We start from the raw sequence: 14,944 nt of genomic DNA on the forward strand, positions 1-14,944 counted from the left end.
CTGACCGACAGGCAGCAGACCTCCACTAGATGCCGCTGGTTGACCGCCGCCCCTTTCTGAGAAAAATAACAGTGTCTGGGACTATCTGTGACTGTAGGACCAAAACAAAGAGCCCACAGTTTAGGACAAAAGCTCCGTCAGCAGTCTGCAATATTTTGGCAGAAATGTCCAATTACCAAAATGAACGCGCATAAGCTTTTGTGATAACTACTGTCGACCATGTGGTAAGATAATTTCATTTTTAGCTCATGCTTGTTGGATAACGTCGGCTAGCTGGTTAGCTTTAGCCACAACATTGTGCTTAAAACATGTTCCTTTGATGACCATAGTCACTTAGAAATATCCCAAATAATATCTTAAATACATTATTTTCCTATGCAGTGTTTAGCAGCGTATATACATTACAATTATGTATTGTCTACCGCTTTATTTTGGTGGCAAGATGACATTGAACTGCAGTGTTTGCTATTCCAGATTGATCCACCCCACCCCTGCCTCATCGTTTGTTCTGTATGTGGTTGACTTCAGGAATGGATAATATAAACACTGATAAGAGGGTGGTTTTATTACATGTTAAAACGGCTTGCCATACACTGAACGAGGTGCTATAGTGTCAGCAAATGAGCAGCTGGCTGCTGCCACTCACATATACGGCCCAAATCGATATAGCCAGAAGAAACTGCAGCAATATCATAATGCAGCACTGAACCAAATGATAGAATGATATGGCCTTGAATGTTTATGACTGAGCTCTATAGTCTACAGCTTGGCAATGGCATCCCTTAATATTAATAATCAAACTCATTTTCATTGTCGTCGGGTAATACAATAAAATACAACACTATCATATAGAAAAAAACATCACAATACAGAAGATCAGGAAAATAAAAACAAAAAATATATACTTGTGAATATACATACTAGATGGTAGGTTTACAAATAAAAAGCTGAGACAAAACGATCTAATATATTGTGGGGGTCTGTGTGCTCACCTAACCTCGCCTCACCAAGCTTTCCAGTGCATGGTTTTAAAACGACTCAAGGGTACCAGTGTGGTCAGTTTCAATGTCGTTTGCAGGTTATTTAGGGCCACAGAAGCTAAAAGCAGATCTATCAAGTTCAGAGCTAACTTTTGCAGAGAGAAACACACACACACACACACACACACACACACACACACACACACACACACACACACACACACACACACAGTAGGTAAGGCATGGCTACATTGTTTTCCAAGCAAGAAATGCACAGGTGACAATAGGGTACTTTTTGCCACACAGTACTACATTATTGATCTCCTAACATCAGAAAAATGAAAATCTATACAAATATGTTGCTCTCTGGTTGTTTCCTCTGTGGTGGAAAGTCTGGTGATGCCAGGTTAGTCCGGCTGTAATATCAGGATCATCGAGTCAACCTGAAAGCAGTGTTGTTTTTCGTCGACTAAAAACTAAGACGAAAAATGTTCGTCGACTACCTTTTTTCACTGACGAAAACTACATGGAAACTAAATGAAAACTAAGCTATAATGACTAAAACTAAGAGTAAATATATTGACAATTTTGTAAAAATTTGACTAAAATGCTATGCTAGGGAGGGGACTAGTGGACAAGAGATCCAGTATAAGTCATTTTACACTTGGTTGCATGCTGAACATAGCAGATCAGATCAGATGTAGATCAGCTATTTTCAGCAAGTGTAAAAACAGTCATTATGACAGCATCAATGCCCACCAAAATACATTTTAGTCGACTAAATCAACCGTAGATGATATTTAGTCTAGACTAAAACTAGACTAACACTAAAACATTCCAGGTGACTAAAATGTGACTGAAACTAAATGAAAACTATTGAAGAGAGCAAAGAGACTATGACTAAAACCAAAATGTTCTGCCAAAAACAACACTGCCTGAAAGTTGCTTTCCCATCTTGGCTATTTGGAAGACCTGACTATACTAGAGTTGTACCGATACTGGTTACCCGGGCAGATAGTACCACCCTCAAAACATCCAATTGACACTATAGGCTGAATGAATGCAACGGGAGCAAACTGTCTGACCCAACACTGCAGCAAATCGCCCAAAGAAACCAGCCGATAATGACAAGCATAAATGACAACTGACAAAGTGTAGATCGGAGATCAATTTGCATGATCTATGAGAAAGAGGGGTTAAAATAAGTGGTTAATCAACAAAAATAAAGTCCTCGTATCGGTACTATGTATCGGAGAGTACTAAAAATGAAGTACTTGTACTCGGTCTGAAAGAAATTGTATCGGGACAACTCTAGACTATACTGTACTATACTACACACAGGGTGACTGTCTTATATATATATATATAATGTAATATAATATAATAACATATGTTTTGCTAGATGTGGCCATTGAAATGGCGTATGATGAGAGACTTGCGGTTTTTCGCCAACAACGACTCAACCCTTTTGACCGCGGGGAGGAGGAGGAGGAAGAGGAGGATGGTGTCCACGGAGACAACAGGACCCCTCCGAAACACGGTAAAGCTCTCCGTAGTGCTCTGGTCTGGAGGCACATTGTCATTAAAAAGCGACCTCCTAACTGTCAAATATCACCACACCTTAACCCATTTTGAACGATTCTACAAAATGTCTTCCAAATCCTGACAGTTTTCTGAAAAACCCTGTTTCTATGTCAGTCGTTCTCAAATAATTTCATGTCAAGGACCCCCAAGATTATATGTAATTGGCCACCGACCCCCATCTGAAAATATGTTGTTCCAGGGACCCCTGGAACAACATAACTTTGGCTCTGAAATAATATATATTCAAAGATTTGCGCCACATTTTCACGATTTTTCAAAAATAGCAGACCTAGTGCATGCCACTCTATGGCCCCTTTTCCACCGGTTGGTTCCCAGTGGGAACCGGTTCAGTTCTTTTTGGTTTTTAGTCCATGAGCCAGAGCTCCAAAATTGAAATATGAATTATGAATTGAGTGTGCAAAACCATACCTATATTAGATTGTTATCACCATTAAACTTCCCCAATTGAGTACTTACACGAAGACAATGATTTATTGTATTACAAATTTTACATTTTTAAATATGCAAATTAGGCATTATGTAGGATAATATGCAAAATAATCAAAAATATGAAAAGGTACTCTTGTGGAAGGGTTATCATGTATTCATTTACTTGTATTGATCCTATAAACAATTTAATATAGGGTATAGTTTGCCCACCAATCTTGGAGCTCTGGCTCATGGACTAAAAACCAAAAAGAACTGAACCGGTTCCCATTGGGAACCAACCGGTGGAAAAGGGGTCTATGAGCGTGTAGATCTGCTATTTTTCAATGGCTAAAGTATAACAATGCTTAAAACACCAAAAGGGGTTCCTGCCCAGAATGGAAAGCATCCTCCTAACTGTAAAATATCACCACACCTTAAGTACCTGTTTAGGTTCCTTGGCCTTTACAGTTTGATTGGCAGAATTACAGTACATTTCAAGCACAACTCAATACAAAGACTGTTAACAGTGAGTGGACGAATTCAGATTTTACGGGGGCCAGTTTCGAATTGCAGCCGTCCGTCCGTGACCTTGAAGTTCCCCTAAGCTGTTTATCCACTAAATCCAGCACACAAGAAAATCAAGAATCTAGAGGGGTTTACTCTCTTGTCCCTCACTCATACTGGTTCAAGCAGCAAACTGTCAGTGTGACATTATATACAGTGCCTGCATTTACATTATAATAACTGGTACTTTTGCACTGTACAAATAATAAACATGAGTTGAAATTCAAAGCGTATGATGCACACTCAACAGTGAGTCATAGTAATCTGTTTTTAATTCTTGTTTGTTGTTCTTGTTCAAATCAATGATCATAGATCATAAAAACCTATATGCCTCATTGGCCGCTGCAGTTCATTGGAGCGACCTGTATCGAGGGCGGAAGTGTGGAAGCCACGCTGCCACTGGCTCCATCAGCCTGATGGAGGGGAAAGGAACTGGTTGGAATAACGTGTTCCTTCCACGCGCTACGTCCAGCCAGGGAAACTCCCCCTGTCAGGTGTAAAGGAGCAACTTGGACACTCATGCATGAAGGAAGCATGAGTTCAAGTCCGTTGCTCTCCCCAGGTTGGCGGAGGGTGTGTAGAGCCCAGGATCACATTAGATAATTGACACAAGGGTGAACAATGCATTGGTTACAAAATCATGGGATAAAAAAATATATATTTTTGTTTTTTATAAAATCAAGGTTAATTTAACTCTGAGAGTGTATAATAATAGTGTACACTCTTGAGTTACAGACCCATAATGGTCCATTTGGTTTCAAACTATCATTTAGCTGGGGACCCTCTGGAACTCCCTCACTTTGGGAACCACTGGTGTACAGTAGATCACTAGATACTGTATCTATGAATACATACCAACAGTCCATTTTACTGCTCAGTAGTGATTGGTTGAAGTGCAGCAGGGCTTGTCATACAGTGTGTGTGAGCATTAACCATGCATGCCTGAACATAAGAGTCGGAGCACAGTCAGTGTGTGTGTTCTTTTAATGAGAGCTGTGCTTTGTGCTGCCGTCCTCTTCCCTTAGAGGCCAGACCCCAGCCTTTCTCCTCAGAGACCAGAACCCTGAGCTCTGATCGCGCCATGGATCTTGGTCTAGCCGAAGACCACTTCTCAAGACCTTCCGTAAGTCAGTGTTTTGCATGTGCAGCAGTTGTATTTGCTTGGACCATATAATGTTTGCGCCTCAGATCCAAATTGTAATAATTCAAATGTGTGTGTGTGAGCTCTTTAACCCGTTCATCGTCTTTACAGAGATCATTTGTTGCGTCGGATATTGAACAGCTGAAGCTGGCCATCGAGGACTGTAAGAGACTGATCCTGGAGCTGCCTGAACACTCGGAGAGACAGAAGGACACTGTAGTCAAACTCATTCATCTGCGCCTCAAACTGCAAGAGCTCAAGGTACGGTACAGCAGCGGGCCGAGTGAGGAGTAAACTGACGGCTGTGAAGAGAAGCACAAGAAAGTGCAACGTTAAACTGACTCTTTTTCTTCCAAATATAATTTATAGACAAAGCTAAAACCTGTACAGTATATGGCAGAATGAAAACACAAGTCCATGTCACTGCTCAGTGTCCTGCACAGTCTGGGTTTTCTTATCTTAACATCATACATGTCCTTTCGCGCTGCTCATTTACTGTAGTTATGTCAATTGTTAAACCCATTAAAAAATATATGTTCACCCAATGATTGCCACAATGAGTGCCTGAGCGACCTGCAGTGTACATAGTTTATAACAGTGTGGTAGCTTTCCCTTCATTTAGTCTGAGGAAGGCCACCGAATCAATGCTGTGGTATTTCTCAGAATAACTCATATTTTTGTTTAATATGCTAACAGCTAGCCGCAATAAATGAGTTAAACTATTCCTCCTCACCTTGCTGCATAGACCCATGGGTGGGCCTTTCTACCCATGGGTAGGCCTTTCTACATGTAGTGTGCTGCATGGAGTGGACCCATGGGTGGGCCTTTATACCCATGGGTGGGCCTTTCTACATGTCGTGTGCTTGATGTCTCTGTCCCTTTGTTCCTCAACAGGACCCAGAGGAGGACGAACCCAATCTGAGGGTTCTTTTGGAGCACCGTTTTTCTAAGGAAAAGAGCAAGAGTGTCAAACAGACCTGTGACAAGTGTAGCACCATCATATGGGGCCTTATCCAGACGTGGTATACATGTACAGGTGAGGATCTATGGGGCCTTATCCAGACGTGCTATACATGTACAGGTGAGGATCTATGGGGCCTTATCCAGACGTGGTATACATGTACAGGTGAGGATCTATGGGGCCTTATCCAGACGTGGTATACATGTACAGGTGAGGATCTATGGGGCCTTATCCAGACGTGGTATACATGTACAGGTGAGGATCTATGGGGCCTTATCCAGACGTGGTATACATGTACAGGTGAGGATCTATGGGGCCTTATCCAGACGTGGTATACATGTACAGGTGAGGATCTATGGGGCCTTATCCAGACGTGGTATACATGTACAGGTGAGGATCTTGGGGATGCTGCTAGTGCACTGGTTCCCAAACTTTTCCATGTCAAGGACCCCCAAATTGACACTCATTAGCCCGCGGACCCCCATTTGAAAAGATATGACAGGGACCCCCATAAGAGAAGATTTTCACGGCTCTAGCAGTGATTCTCAACCCGTTTCATTTCAAGGACCCCCAGTTTGACTTTGAATTGGGCTACGGACCCCCCATTTAATGGCATTTCTATCTCTGGGACCTTGATTTAAATCAATCTTAATTTAACTCTGAGATTTGTACACTCTCTGAGTTACAGACCAATAAGGGTCCATTTGGGCACCTAACTATTCATTTAGCTGGGGACCCCCTGGAACTCCCTCAAGGACCCCACTCTACCGCTGAACCACCGCCACCCCGTGCCGTGTTGATTCACAATTCAGCATCCGATGAACCGGCCCGGCCCGGTTCGGAAACAATCAGCCAGCCTGGGTCGGACCAATCGGCGACAAATACGGGCGGGATCTTGGCGAGACCGGGTGTGACGCCATGGAGAAGCGTCTGTTGCAGCTGTATTTCTTTGGAGCACCTTAAAATTTGAAAATCGTCTTCTATTCTTGGAAGCTAGCGAAGACATGACCTACACATGCAACACGATAGAGGTTTCTAAAAAAGTTTTGAACCTAATCTTACCAGGTGTTCGCAAACACTTTTTATCGTTCGTGAGGGTTGTTTACATTCCTGCTGTCTGCAGCTATCTGGCGTAGTCGGGTTAGGATATTCTACCTAGAATAATTTATTTAATTAAGGATTATGTTATACTTTAGGTATCTTTAATCGTGAAAATGTGGCACAAATCTTTGAATATATATTCTTCAGAGAAGAGGGAACAACGTATTTTGAGATGAGGGTCAGCAGTCAATTACATATATTTTGTGGGTCCTTGACATGAAATAATTTGAGCACCTCTGACAATTTAGAAGACATTTTGTAGAATCGAGCTCAGGTCTAAATGGGTTGAAATATCATGCCAGATGTGTCTCTTTTTGTCTTTTGTCAACATTTGCAGGTTGCTATTACCGTTGCCACAGCAAATGCATGAACCTAATCACCAAGCCTTGTGTGAGGTCAAAGGTGAGCCACCAGTCCGAGTACGAGCTCAGCATCTGCCCTGAGATAGGACTGGACCGACAAGACTACCGCTGTGCAGAATGTCGCACTCCTGTGTCACTGCGTGAGTGTGCATACATTGTACTGTTATGGTGGTTAAAATATCACTCTCACTGCGTGGGTGTGCATACATTGTATTGTTATGGCGGTTAGAATATCACTCCTGTGTCACTGCGTGAGTGTGCATACATTGTACTGTTATGGCAGTTAGAATATCAATTGCTTCTTCCATTCATCGAGAAGTGCAGGTTTTTAATCTATTAACTACTAAATGGCTCAAACAAGCTTGCAGTGCGTCACAATGACACGCACTGTGAGCTTGTAGATCGGCTATTTTCTAAATTTAAGACTGTCATTGTTTTTTGTATTTTGTGAACACTTTTCACCACTTTGTAGGCCTCAAGATCAGGTAGATTATAGTTAGTCACCAATGTACACCGTTTTTAAATGTACAAATATTTATTAAACATAATAGGTAGTTAAACAACTAGTCGACTAGTAAACTAGACAACTAGTCAACTAGTAAAATTACTAGAAGTGAATGCATGTGTGTGATGTATTGTATCTCATAGGGGGTATTCCGTGTGAGGCCAGGCAGTGTGATGTGATGTATTGTATTGTATCTCATAGGGGGTATTCCGTGTGAGGCCAGGCAGTGTGATGTGATGTATTGTGTTGTAGCTCATAGGGGGTATTCCCTGTGAAGCCAGGCAGTGTGATGTGATGTATTGTATTGTATCTCATAGGGGGTATTCCGTGTGAAGCCAGACAGTGTGATGTGATGTGTTGTGTTGTATCTCATAGGGGGTATTCCGTGTGAGGCCAGGCAGTGTGATGTGATGTATTGTGTTGTAGCTCATAGGGGGTATTCCCTGTGAAGCCAGGCAGTGTGATGTGATGTATTGTATTGTATCTCATAGGGGGTATTCCGTGTGAAGCCAGACAGTGTGATGTGATGTGTTGTATTGTATCTCATAGGGGGTATTCCCTGTGAGGCCAGGCAGTGTGATGTGATGTATTGTGTTGTATCTCATAGGGGGTATTCCGTGTGAAGCCAGACAGTGTGGTGTGATGTGATGTGTTGTGTTGTATCTCATAGGGGGTATTCCGTGTGAGGCCAGGCAGTGTGATGTGATGTATTGTGTTGTATCTCATAGGGGGTATTCCGTGTGAAGCCAGGCAGTGTGATGTGATGTGTTGTGTTGTATCTCATAGGGGGTATTCCGTGTGAAGCCAGGCAGTGTGATGTGATGTGTTGTGTTGTATCTCATAGGGGGTATTCCCTGTGAGGCCAGGCAGTGTGACTACACAGGCCAGTATTACTGCAGCACGTGCCACTGGAATGACACGGACATCATCCCAGCGCGGGTCATTCACAACTGGGAGTTTGAACAACGCAAGGTAACCCTGGATTACCACACTGGATTGGCACAGTGCAATGACTTGGAAACAAAGTTGAAGTGTTGAGATTACAGAACGTCCTTGAATTCATACAGGCTACCTGAATCTCTAAAGTGTAGAGTATATTCCTAAAATTTGCTGCACTTTAGGGCAACAATTGCACTGATCTGTTGGTCTTGGTTAATTACCACCTTGTTAAAAAAACTGTTTTATTGGTTAAGCTTATTTAATTCACTTGTATCACTGTTCTAAGGTCAAATATTGATATGCGATTAAAATATCGAGTCCCAGCACTAGTTTTCGCTATAACGTGTGTGCACATTGTAGAGCCATTCAGTCAGTGTGTGCTCTTACAATCTGTCTGCTGGGCAGGTTTGTCGATCCTCGTTTCGTTACTTGGCTCTGATGATGCCGCGACCTGTCCTCAAACTGAAGGAAATCAACCCGCTGCTCTTCAACTTTGTGGAGGAACTGGTGGAGATTAGGGTGAGTACTGTACTCAGTGACCTGACCTGAGCTTTCTTGATGAGGCGGTTCTGTACAAGATATAACATTTTTAGAGTCTTGAAAGGTGTGTGTGTGTGTGTGTGTGTGTGTTTGTGTGTGTGTGTGTGTGTGTGTGTGTGTGTGTGTGTGTGTGTGTGTGTGTGTGTGTGTGTGTGTGTGTGTGTGTGTGTCACTCTTGCAGAAGCTTCGTCAAGATATCCTTTTGATGAAGCCATATTTTATCACCTGTAAGGAAGCGATGGAGGCTCGGCTATTACTCCAGGTCAGCACCACATCATGAGAAACATATGATGCACCAATCTGATATGCAATCACATTTCTCATGCCATGCTTTGTGGTTAGATTAATGGGAACAGTGCCACCATGTGGAATATTCATTTATATGTGCTTGATGTGGCCGTGCCTGTCATGTGGGGACATAAACAAGTCACAAAGGCTCGTTTCCATGACCCCACATCACAGAATATTATTTGGAGTAATATCTCACTGATTAACCACTTAAGCCCAATTTTATCCCATTTAGAGCTGAGAACAGATTCTACATTCTCAAGTTTTCTGAAAAACCCTATGTTTCTATGTCAGTGGTTCTCAACCTTTTTCATGTCAAGGACCCCCAGAATTATCTGTATTTGGCCGCCAACCGGCGACCACTGTACTTGGGCTATTCAATAATTTAGATCTACAAGCTCATAGCAGTTTTCAGCAACTCATACACGTACCAAGCTTAAATTCAACTGGTGTTCCACCAAAGTAATCCATCAGATGCCAGAACATGGCCAGGTACAAAAATATGCAATTATGTATTCACATGATGTGCATTGCTTGCCTGTAGTGAATGACTGTAGTGTAGTGACTGACTGCTTGTGCTTGCTTTTATTAGTGTCTATGCAGATCAATCTAAACAGACATATTGCATGTGTAATTATCATAACAATTTACACAATTTATATTCACATTATGCCCCACCAAGATATACTTCCAGCATTAAATCATAGATGTCAATTTAAGAACCACGTCAAGTTAAACATTTATTTTATTCATTGTATTTGTAGGTTATAAATTATTGTCCCGGCATGAAGGGAATAGGTATTTCAGTGCTCTTTTCTGTACTAGATTAACAACATTTGGTAAAAAATAGCCAATTTTACAAGCTTGCGAGCACATGTTGTGAAGTCACGGTTATTTCATGTTTATTTTGATGGAATTTCTCAATTTTCTCATTTTGCTTCGCTGCCTTTTATGTAACCTGCCTTGAAATGTAGCACTTGTTTGTCACAATCAGTACATTATTTGCAGCTGATGTTTTTCAGTTGGGACATTATAAATCACTTTGACACAATGACTACTGTGGAAACATGATTTGTTTATCGGACTCCCCCTGGTCATAAACACGCTCAAATTAAATGTACTGCTATGACCTACATTAAGGCATATTATGTTATATTATATTACAGTTAATGAACAGAACGCTGCTGTTTTGATGAACCCATGGCCTTACCTCTAGTATAGTGCCACACTTAGGCCAAACTTCCAGTTGCACACAAGCTGTCTGAAAATGGGCATGACATGATAGTCGTGCCACCCTCAGGCCATAATGTCTTGTCAGGATATCTCATAAGCATATCTTATCTTAACAGTTTAAATGAATCGGGCATTAATTAAATATTGTGGGAAACTATCTTAACTTTATGTTTAAACGTTTTTGATATATTTTAATGAGGCCACAGCAATTTAGGTACCAGGTTGAAAATGTTTAAGAACCTGTGCCAGAGACAATTATATAATACGGTCCCAAAGCTCGAAAGACATTTGTATTAGTTTATTAATTTATTCAATGATGGACACACACCAGCAGAGCTCGCATAATCCAGATCTCACACTGATACCTGATGTAATGATCTTTTATGAAGGTTATCATCCCTGTCAACTTTTGCCTTTTCAGACATCACACGAAAAGTGTCGGTGCTTAGATTATTTTGTCTTTGCTCACTATGTGGCTATCATTGATCATTCCTTTGAGTTTGCCCTGTGTTATTGTAATGTCACATACTGTACCATACACATACCATAGCAGTTGTTTCCCCTTATCATTTAGTATTTCTTCACCATGTTGTATACTTTACCTTTGTGATTAATCATTGTACTAATTACTAATCCTATTACGTTTGATACTGTATGTCCACAGCTCCACGATCGCCAGCACTTTGTGGAGAATGATGACATGTACTCATTACAAGACTTGATTGACATCTCCAGTGGTAGACTCAGCTGCTCTCTCACCGAGATCCACACCACGTTTGCTAAGCACATCAAATTAGACTGTGAGGTAGGCTTTTTCATGCACGAAACGCAGCATAATACTGATGTATGTATTTCTCCTCCATAATCTTAAAAGGCCATGCCTAAAATAGGCCTGTCACAATTACATAATCGTCATTGTGTGTGTGTGTGTGTGTGTGTGTGTGTGTGTGTGTGTGTGTGTGTGTGTGTGTGTGTGTGTGTGTGTGTGTGTGTGTGTGTGTGTGTGTGTGTGTGTGTGTGTGTGTGTGTGTGTGTGTGTGTGTGTGTGTGTGTGTGTGTGTGTCATAGCGCTGTCAGGCCAAAGGATTTGTGTGTGAACTGTGTAAGGAGGGAGACATCCTGTTCCCCTTCGACAGTCACACGTCAGTCTGCCATGACTGCTCTGCTGTCTTCCACAGGTCAGCTAATCATATCAATCAAACATTAACCACTTAAACCCTCCATTCTTATTCAGAGAGTGGCGACACGCTTTGATCTCGCTGCAAAGCGGGTGCCTATGGGCTATAGTTCCAAACATTGGAACTACTATGGGTATGGGCTATAGTTCCAAACATTGGAACTACTATGGGCTATAGTTCCAAACATTGGAACTATCCCATTGAGATAGAATGAGCACTTCCACATTCCATTGTAGTCAACGCTAGTGTCGCCACTCTCTCACTCTAATTCAAACGTACCTGCACTCAGTCTTACTCAGACTGCTTTTTCCCCCATCTACATCAAATGTCTTTGCCACAAATTCCTACAAGCTCACAACCGAAATGTGTTAAAAAGCAAGACAATATACAGCGTTATGTTGCTGTAGCAGCAGTAACAATTGTTATATGTATACATTTGTTTGGTTTGTTTAGAGATTGTTACTACGACAACTCCACAACTTGTCCCCGGTGTGCCAGGATGACAGAGCGCAGGAATGATGAGCCATCGGATATGAAGGATGTGTGAATGGCATGAGAGAGGAGAGCAGCATACCTGGTGTTTACTGTGACTGGCATGGGAGGGGAGCGGAGCGTACCTGGTGTTTACTGTGACTACAAGTGGATTTTGCACTTTGCCTAAAGGTTTGATTCATACTATTTTGTGCGCAGCTGTCGCACGCCGTAAAATATCAGATATACAAGCGTCGTGAGCCTGTGGAACACCCATTTTCCGTGTGAGACCCTGGCGCGCAACAAAGTAGAAATCAGGCTTAACGTTGCATGCCACTCTATCAAGACATTCTGATGAAAGTGTTCCGACTACAGTGACTAGCTCTATACTGTGCAGTCTGTGTTTTGTGGGAGATGTTTATAATGTGTCTTAAATTTATTCCATTTCAGTGCACTACGTAATGGATAGCAGGGTATACTGTACTCACAAGCCCACCTTGACATTTGTTTTTTATTTTTAATCCAAGGTTTTACTTGATACTCTGAGACTGGTTCTACTAAGTACTATGATGTGTTTATGTATGTGGTGTATGTGTGTCTATTTACCAAAAAAGCTGTTTCATATAATTAACATAGTGGACCGACCTGTATAAAACAATAAGTACAGAAGGTCATTCTGGCATGCAATATTTGCCATTGAAAACCTCAACTGTGTCAATTTATAATCCATGTTAGAATCCCCTGAAATGGAAAAAATAAAATACTAAAATTAAGCTACTCATGCTAACACACAAGGGTGTGCCATTGATACACTCTGGGCCAGATTCACAACGGCGTTTATGCTCATATCTTGAGCGGACGGACATTTACGATCATCCCCAAGTTACGTGTGGAATTCAGCATTTGAAATTGGCCGTGACGTGGTCGTACATTCCGCTCACTTCCACGTCAGCTCGAAGGTTGCCGTACCAGTGATCAAGGCATGTGTATATTATGTATTTAGAACGCTTTAGTCTTCATGCTGAATCAATTAATATTCCCCGAAACTAAAAAAAAGGATGTATGTGCCCAGCATTTGTCAACACACACATACAGTACATATATAAAAGGAAAAAAATGTGTCAACTTTGTTTAGCTTATGTTATGCTGATGCAAATTCCACTGGAAATTCCAACTTAAGGCACTAAACTACAGTGTGGGGCCGGGCCTTTGTCCTCACTAGCTGGTATCTCTTATATTAGGTCATTTGGTTTTCACCACCATATCGGACCATATGCTATCAATCATAACCCATTTAGACCTGAGAACGATTCTACAAATGTCTTCTAAATCATGACAGTTTTCTGAAATACCTATGTTTATATATCAGTAGTGCCCCAAAAATGTAATATGCTGCCGACCCCAATCTGAAACTATGTTGTTCCAGGGACCCCCCTAGAGGCAAAGATTTTAGTTAAAAACGTTCTGAAAGAATATATATTCAAAGATTTGAGGCACATTTTAACGATAAAAAAAAAAAAGCAGATCTACAAGCTCGTAGCTTGTAGATCTGCTATTTTTCAATAGCTGAAGTATAACATAATGCTTAACCTCTTAAACGCCACGGGGGTCCGGGAGGGGAAATCTAAAATATCGGAGTTGGAACCTGAGACCTTGACCAGCCCCATTTACCCGCTGAGAGCTGTTCATGAGGTGGACAGCCGTTAGGGCACCCACAGATTCCATGCTTCTTATATAACTTGTCTAACGTTGATTTTGAGGGATCTTTAACAACATATACACTCACGTGGCCTCCAGGCCTTTAGAACATGTCTCGGGGTCGAGACATGGCCAAAGCCTTTCCGGCCCGGGGGTCCCCTGCAGTCAGAAACGGTGAGAACCCCCGTTACATTTCAACAGGGCATTCTCACTTTTAGCTTGTATTCCCCTGCATGAGTTCATACATATTCACACGCCAACCTTTGTTGTTTACAATTTTAACAATTGTTAAATGTAAATAGTCTTGGCTAAGAACATACTATCAATGCATCCTGTGCATAATGGCAGCCACTGCTCACAATAGTTAGAATGTAAAATGGAGGGAAAATTATACATAATGTGCAAATGTACTGTAGCAAATACCCACATAACTAATAATATAATATTGTATTAAATAAAATATTAGTGTTGTGAAATAAATGACATACAATTTAATATATAATTTGAATAAAGTTAATTCTAGTGCAGTGCTTTACCAAATGACCAGTCAGAAATATGATGCATTCATAATCCATTAGTCACGTGGTTCACATAAGACTATATGTCGGCTATAATAATTTTGTATGCAGTTAACCATTACATGCAGTTAACCATACCATTACATGTGTATATGATTTATTTCTTCAATTGTGGCAAACCAATTGAATTATAGTTTTGGGAACAATGACATTATTTGTTTTAAAATAATGAGTTGTGTCTTTTATATTTCAGCACGATTAATGGAAGCTTCCTTTGAATATTGATCGTACAAGTTTGTGCTGTCATAACCTGTGGTAGTTGTCAAATCATGTGGACTATTGCTTGAATAAAGTGATATACTGACTGATTTTATTATTCCTTTTTTAATGTCTACATGATTTATCATCTACAAGCACTGTTCCCAAACAGTTTGTCGTGAGATACATCTTTG

At 41.2% G+C, this 14,944-nt stretch overlaps 1 protein-coding gene across 2 annotated transcripts; it reads left to right on the top strand.

Moving 5' to 3' along the window:
- The first annotated feature begins 84 nt into the window (after positions 1-84).
- On the top strand, positions 85-14,823 carry def8 (differentially expressed in FDCP 8 homolog). Of its 2 annotated transcripts, XM_080763593.1 has the most exons (12): positions 85-224; positions 2,383-2,520; positions 4,583-4,680; positions 4,810-4,959; positions 5,593-5,734; positions 7,098-7,262; positions 8,472-8,599; positions 8,972-9,085; positions 9,288-9,368; positions 11,292-11,432; positions 11,696-11,805; positions 12,259-14,823. In XM_080763593.1, the coding sequence occupies exons 2-12, from the start codon at positions 2,397-2,399 to the stop codon at positions 12,350-12,352; spliced, it is 1,347 nt and encodes a 448-aa protein (XP_080619719.1). In that variant the 5' UTR covers positions 85-224; positions 2,383-2,396; the 3' UTR covers positions 12,353-14,823. The 2 variants fall into 2 exon arrangements, with proteins under 2 accessions (XP_080619719.1, XP_080619720.1); XM_080763594.1 differs by lacking the exon at positions 9,288-9,368.
- The last annotated feature ends 121 nt before the right edge of the window (positions 14,824-14,944 follow it).

This window comes from Protomyctophum bolini, assembly GCF_963924005.1.
Source record: "Protomyctophum bolini genome assembly, chromosome: 1".
NCBI lineage: Eukaryota > Metazoa > Chordata > Actinopteri > Myctophiformes > Myctophidae > Protomyctophum > Protomyctophum bolini.

Bases quoted from the DNA above. Each gene is read 5' to 3' on its own strand.
- def8 (XM_080763593.1), top strand. From the start codon at position 2,397: ATGGCGTATGATGAGAGACTTGCGGTTTTTCGCCAACAACGACTCAAC. The intron at 5,735-7,097 runs GTGAGGATCTAT...CAACATTTGCAG, and splicing joins GACGTGGTATACATGTACAG to GTTGCTATTACCGTTGCCAC. The intron at 9,369-11,291 runs GTCAGCACCACA...GTATGTCCACAG, and splicing joins AGGCTCGGCTATTACTCCAG to CTCCACGATCGCCAGCACTT.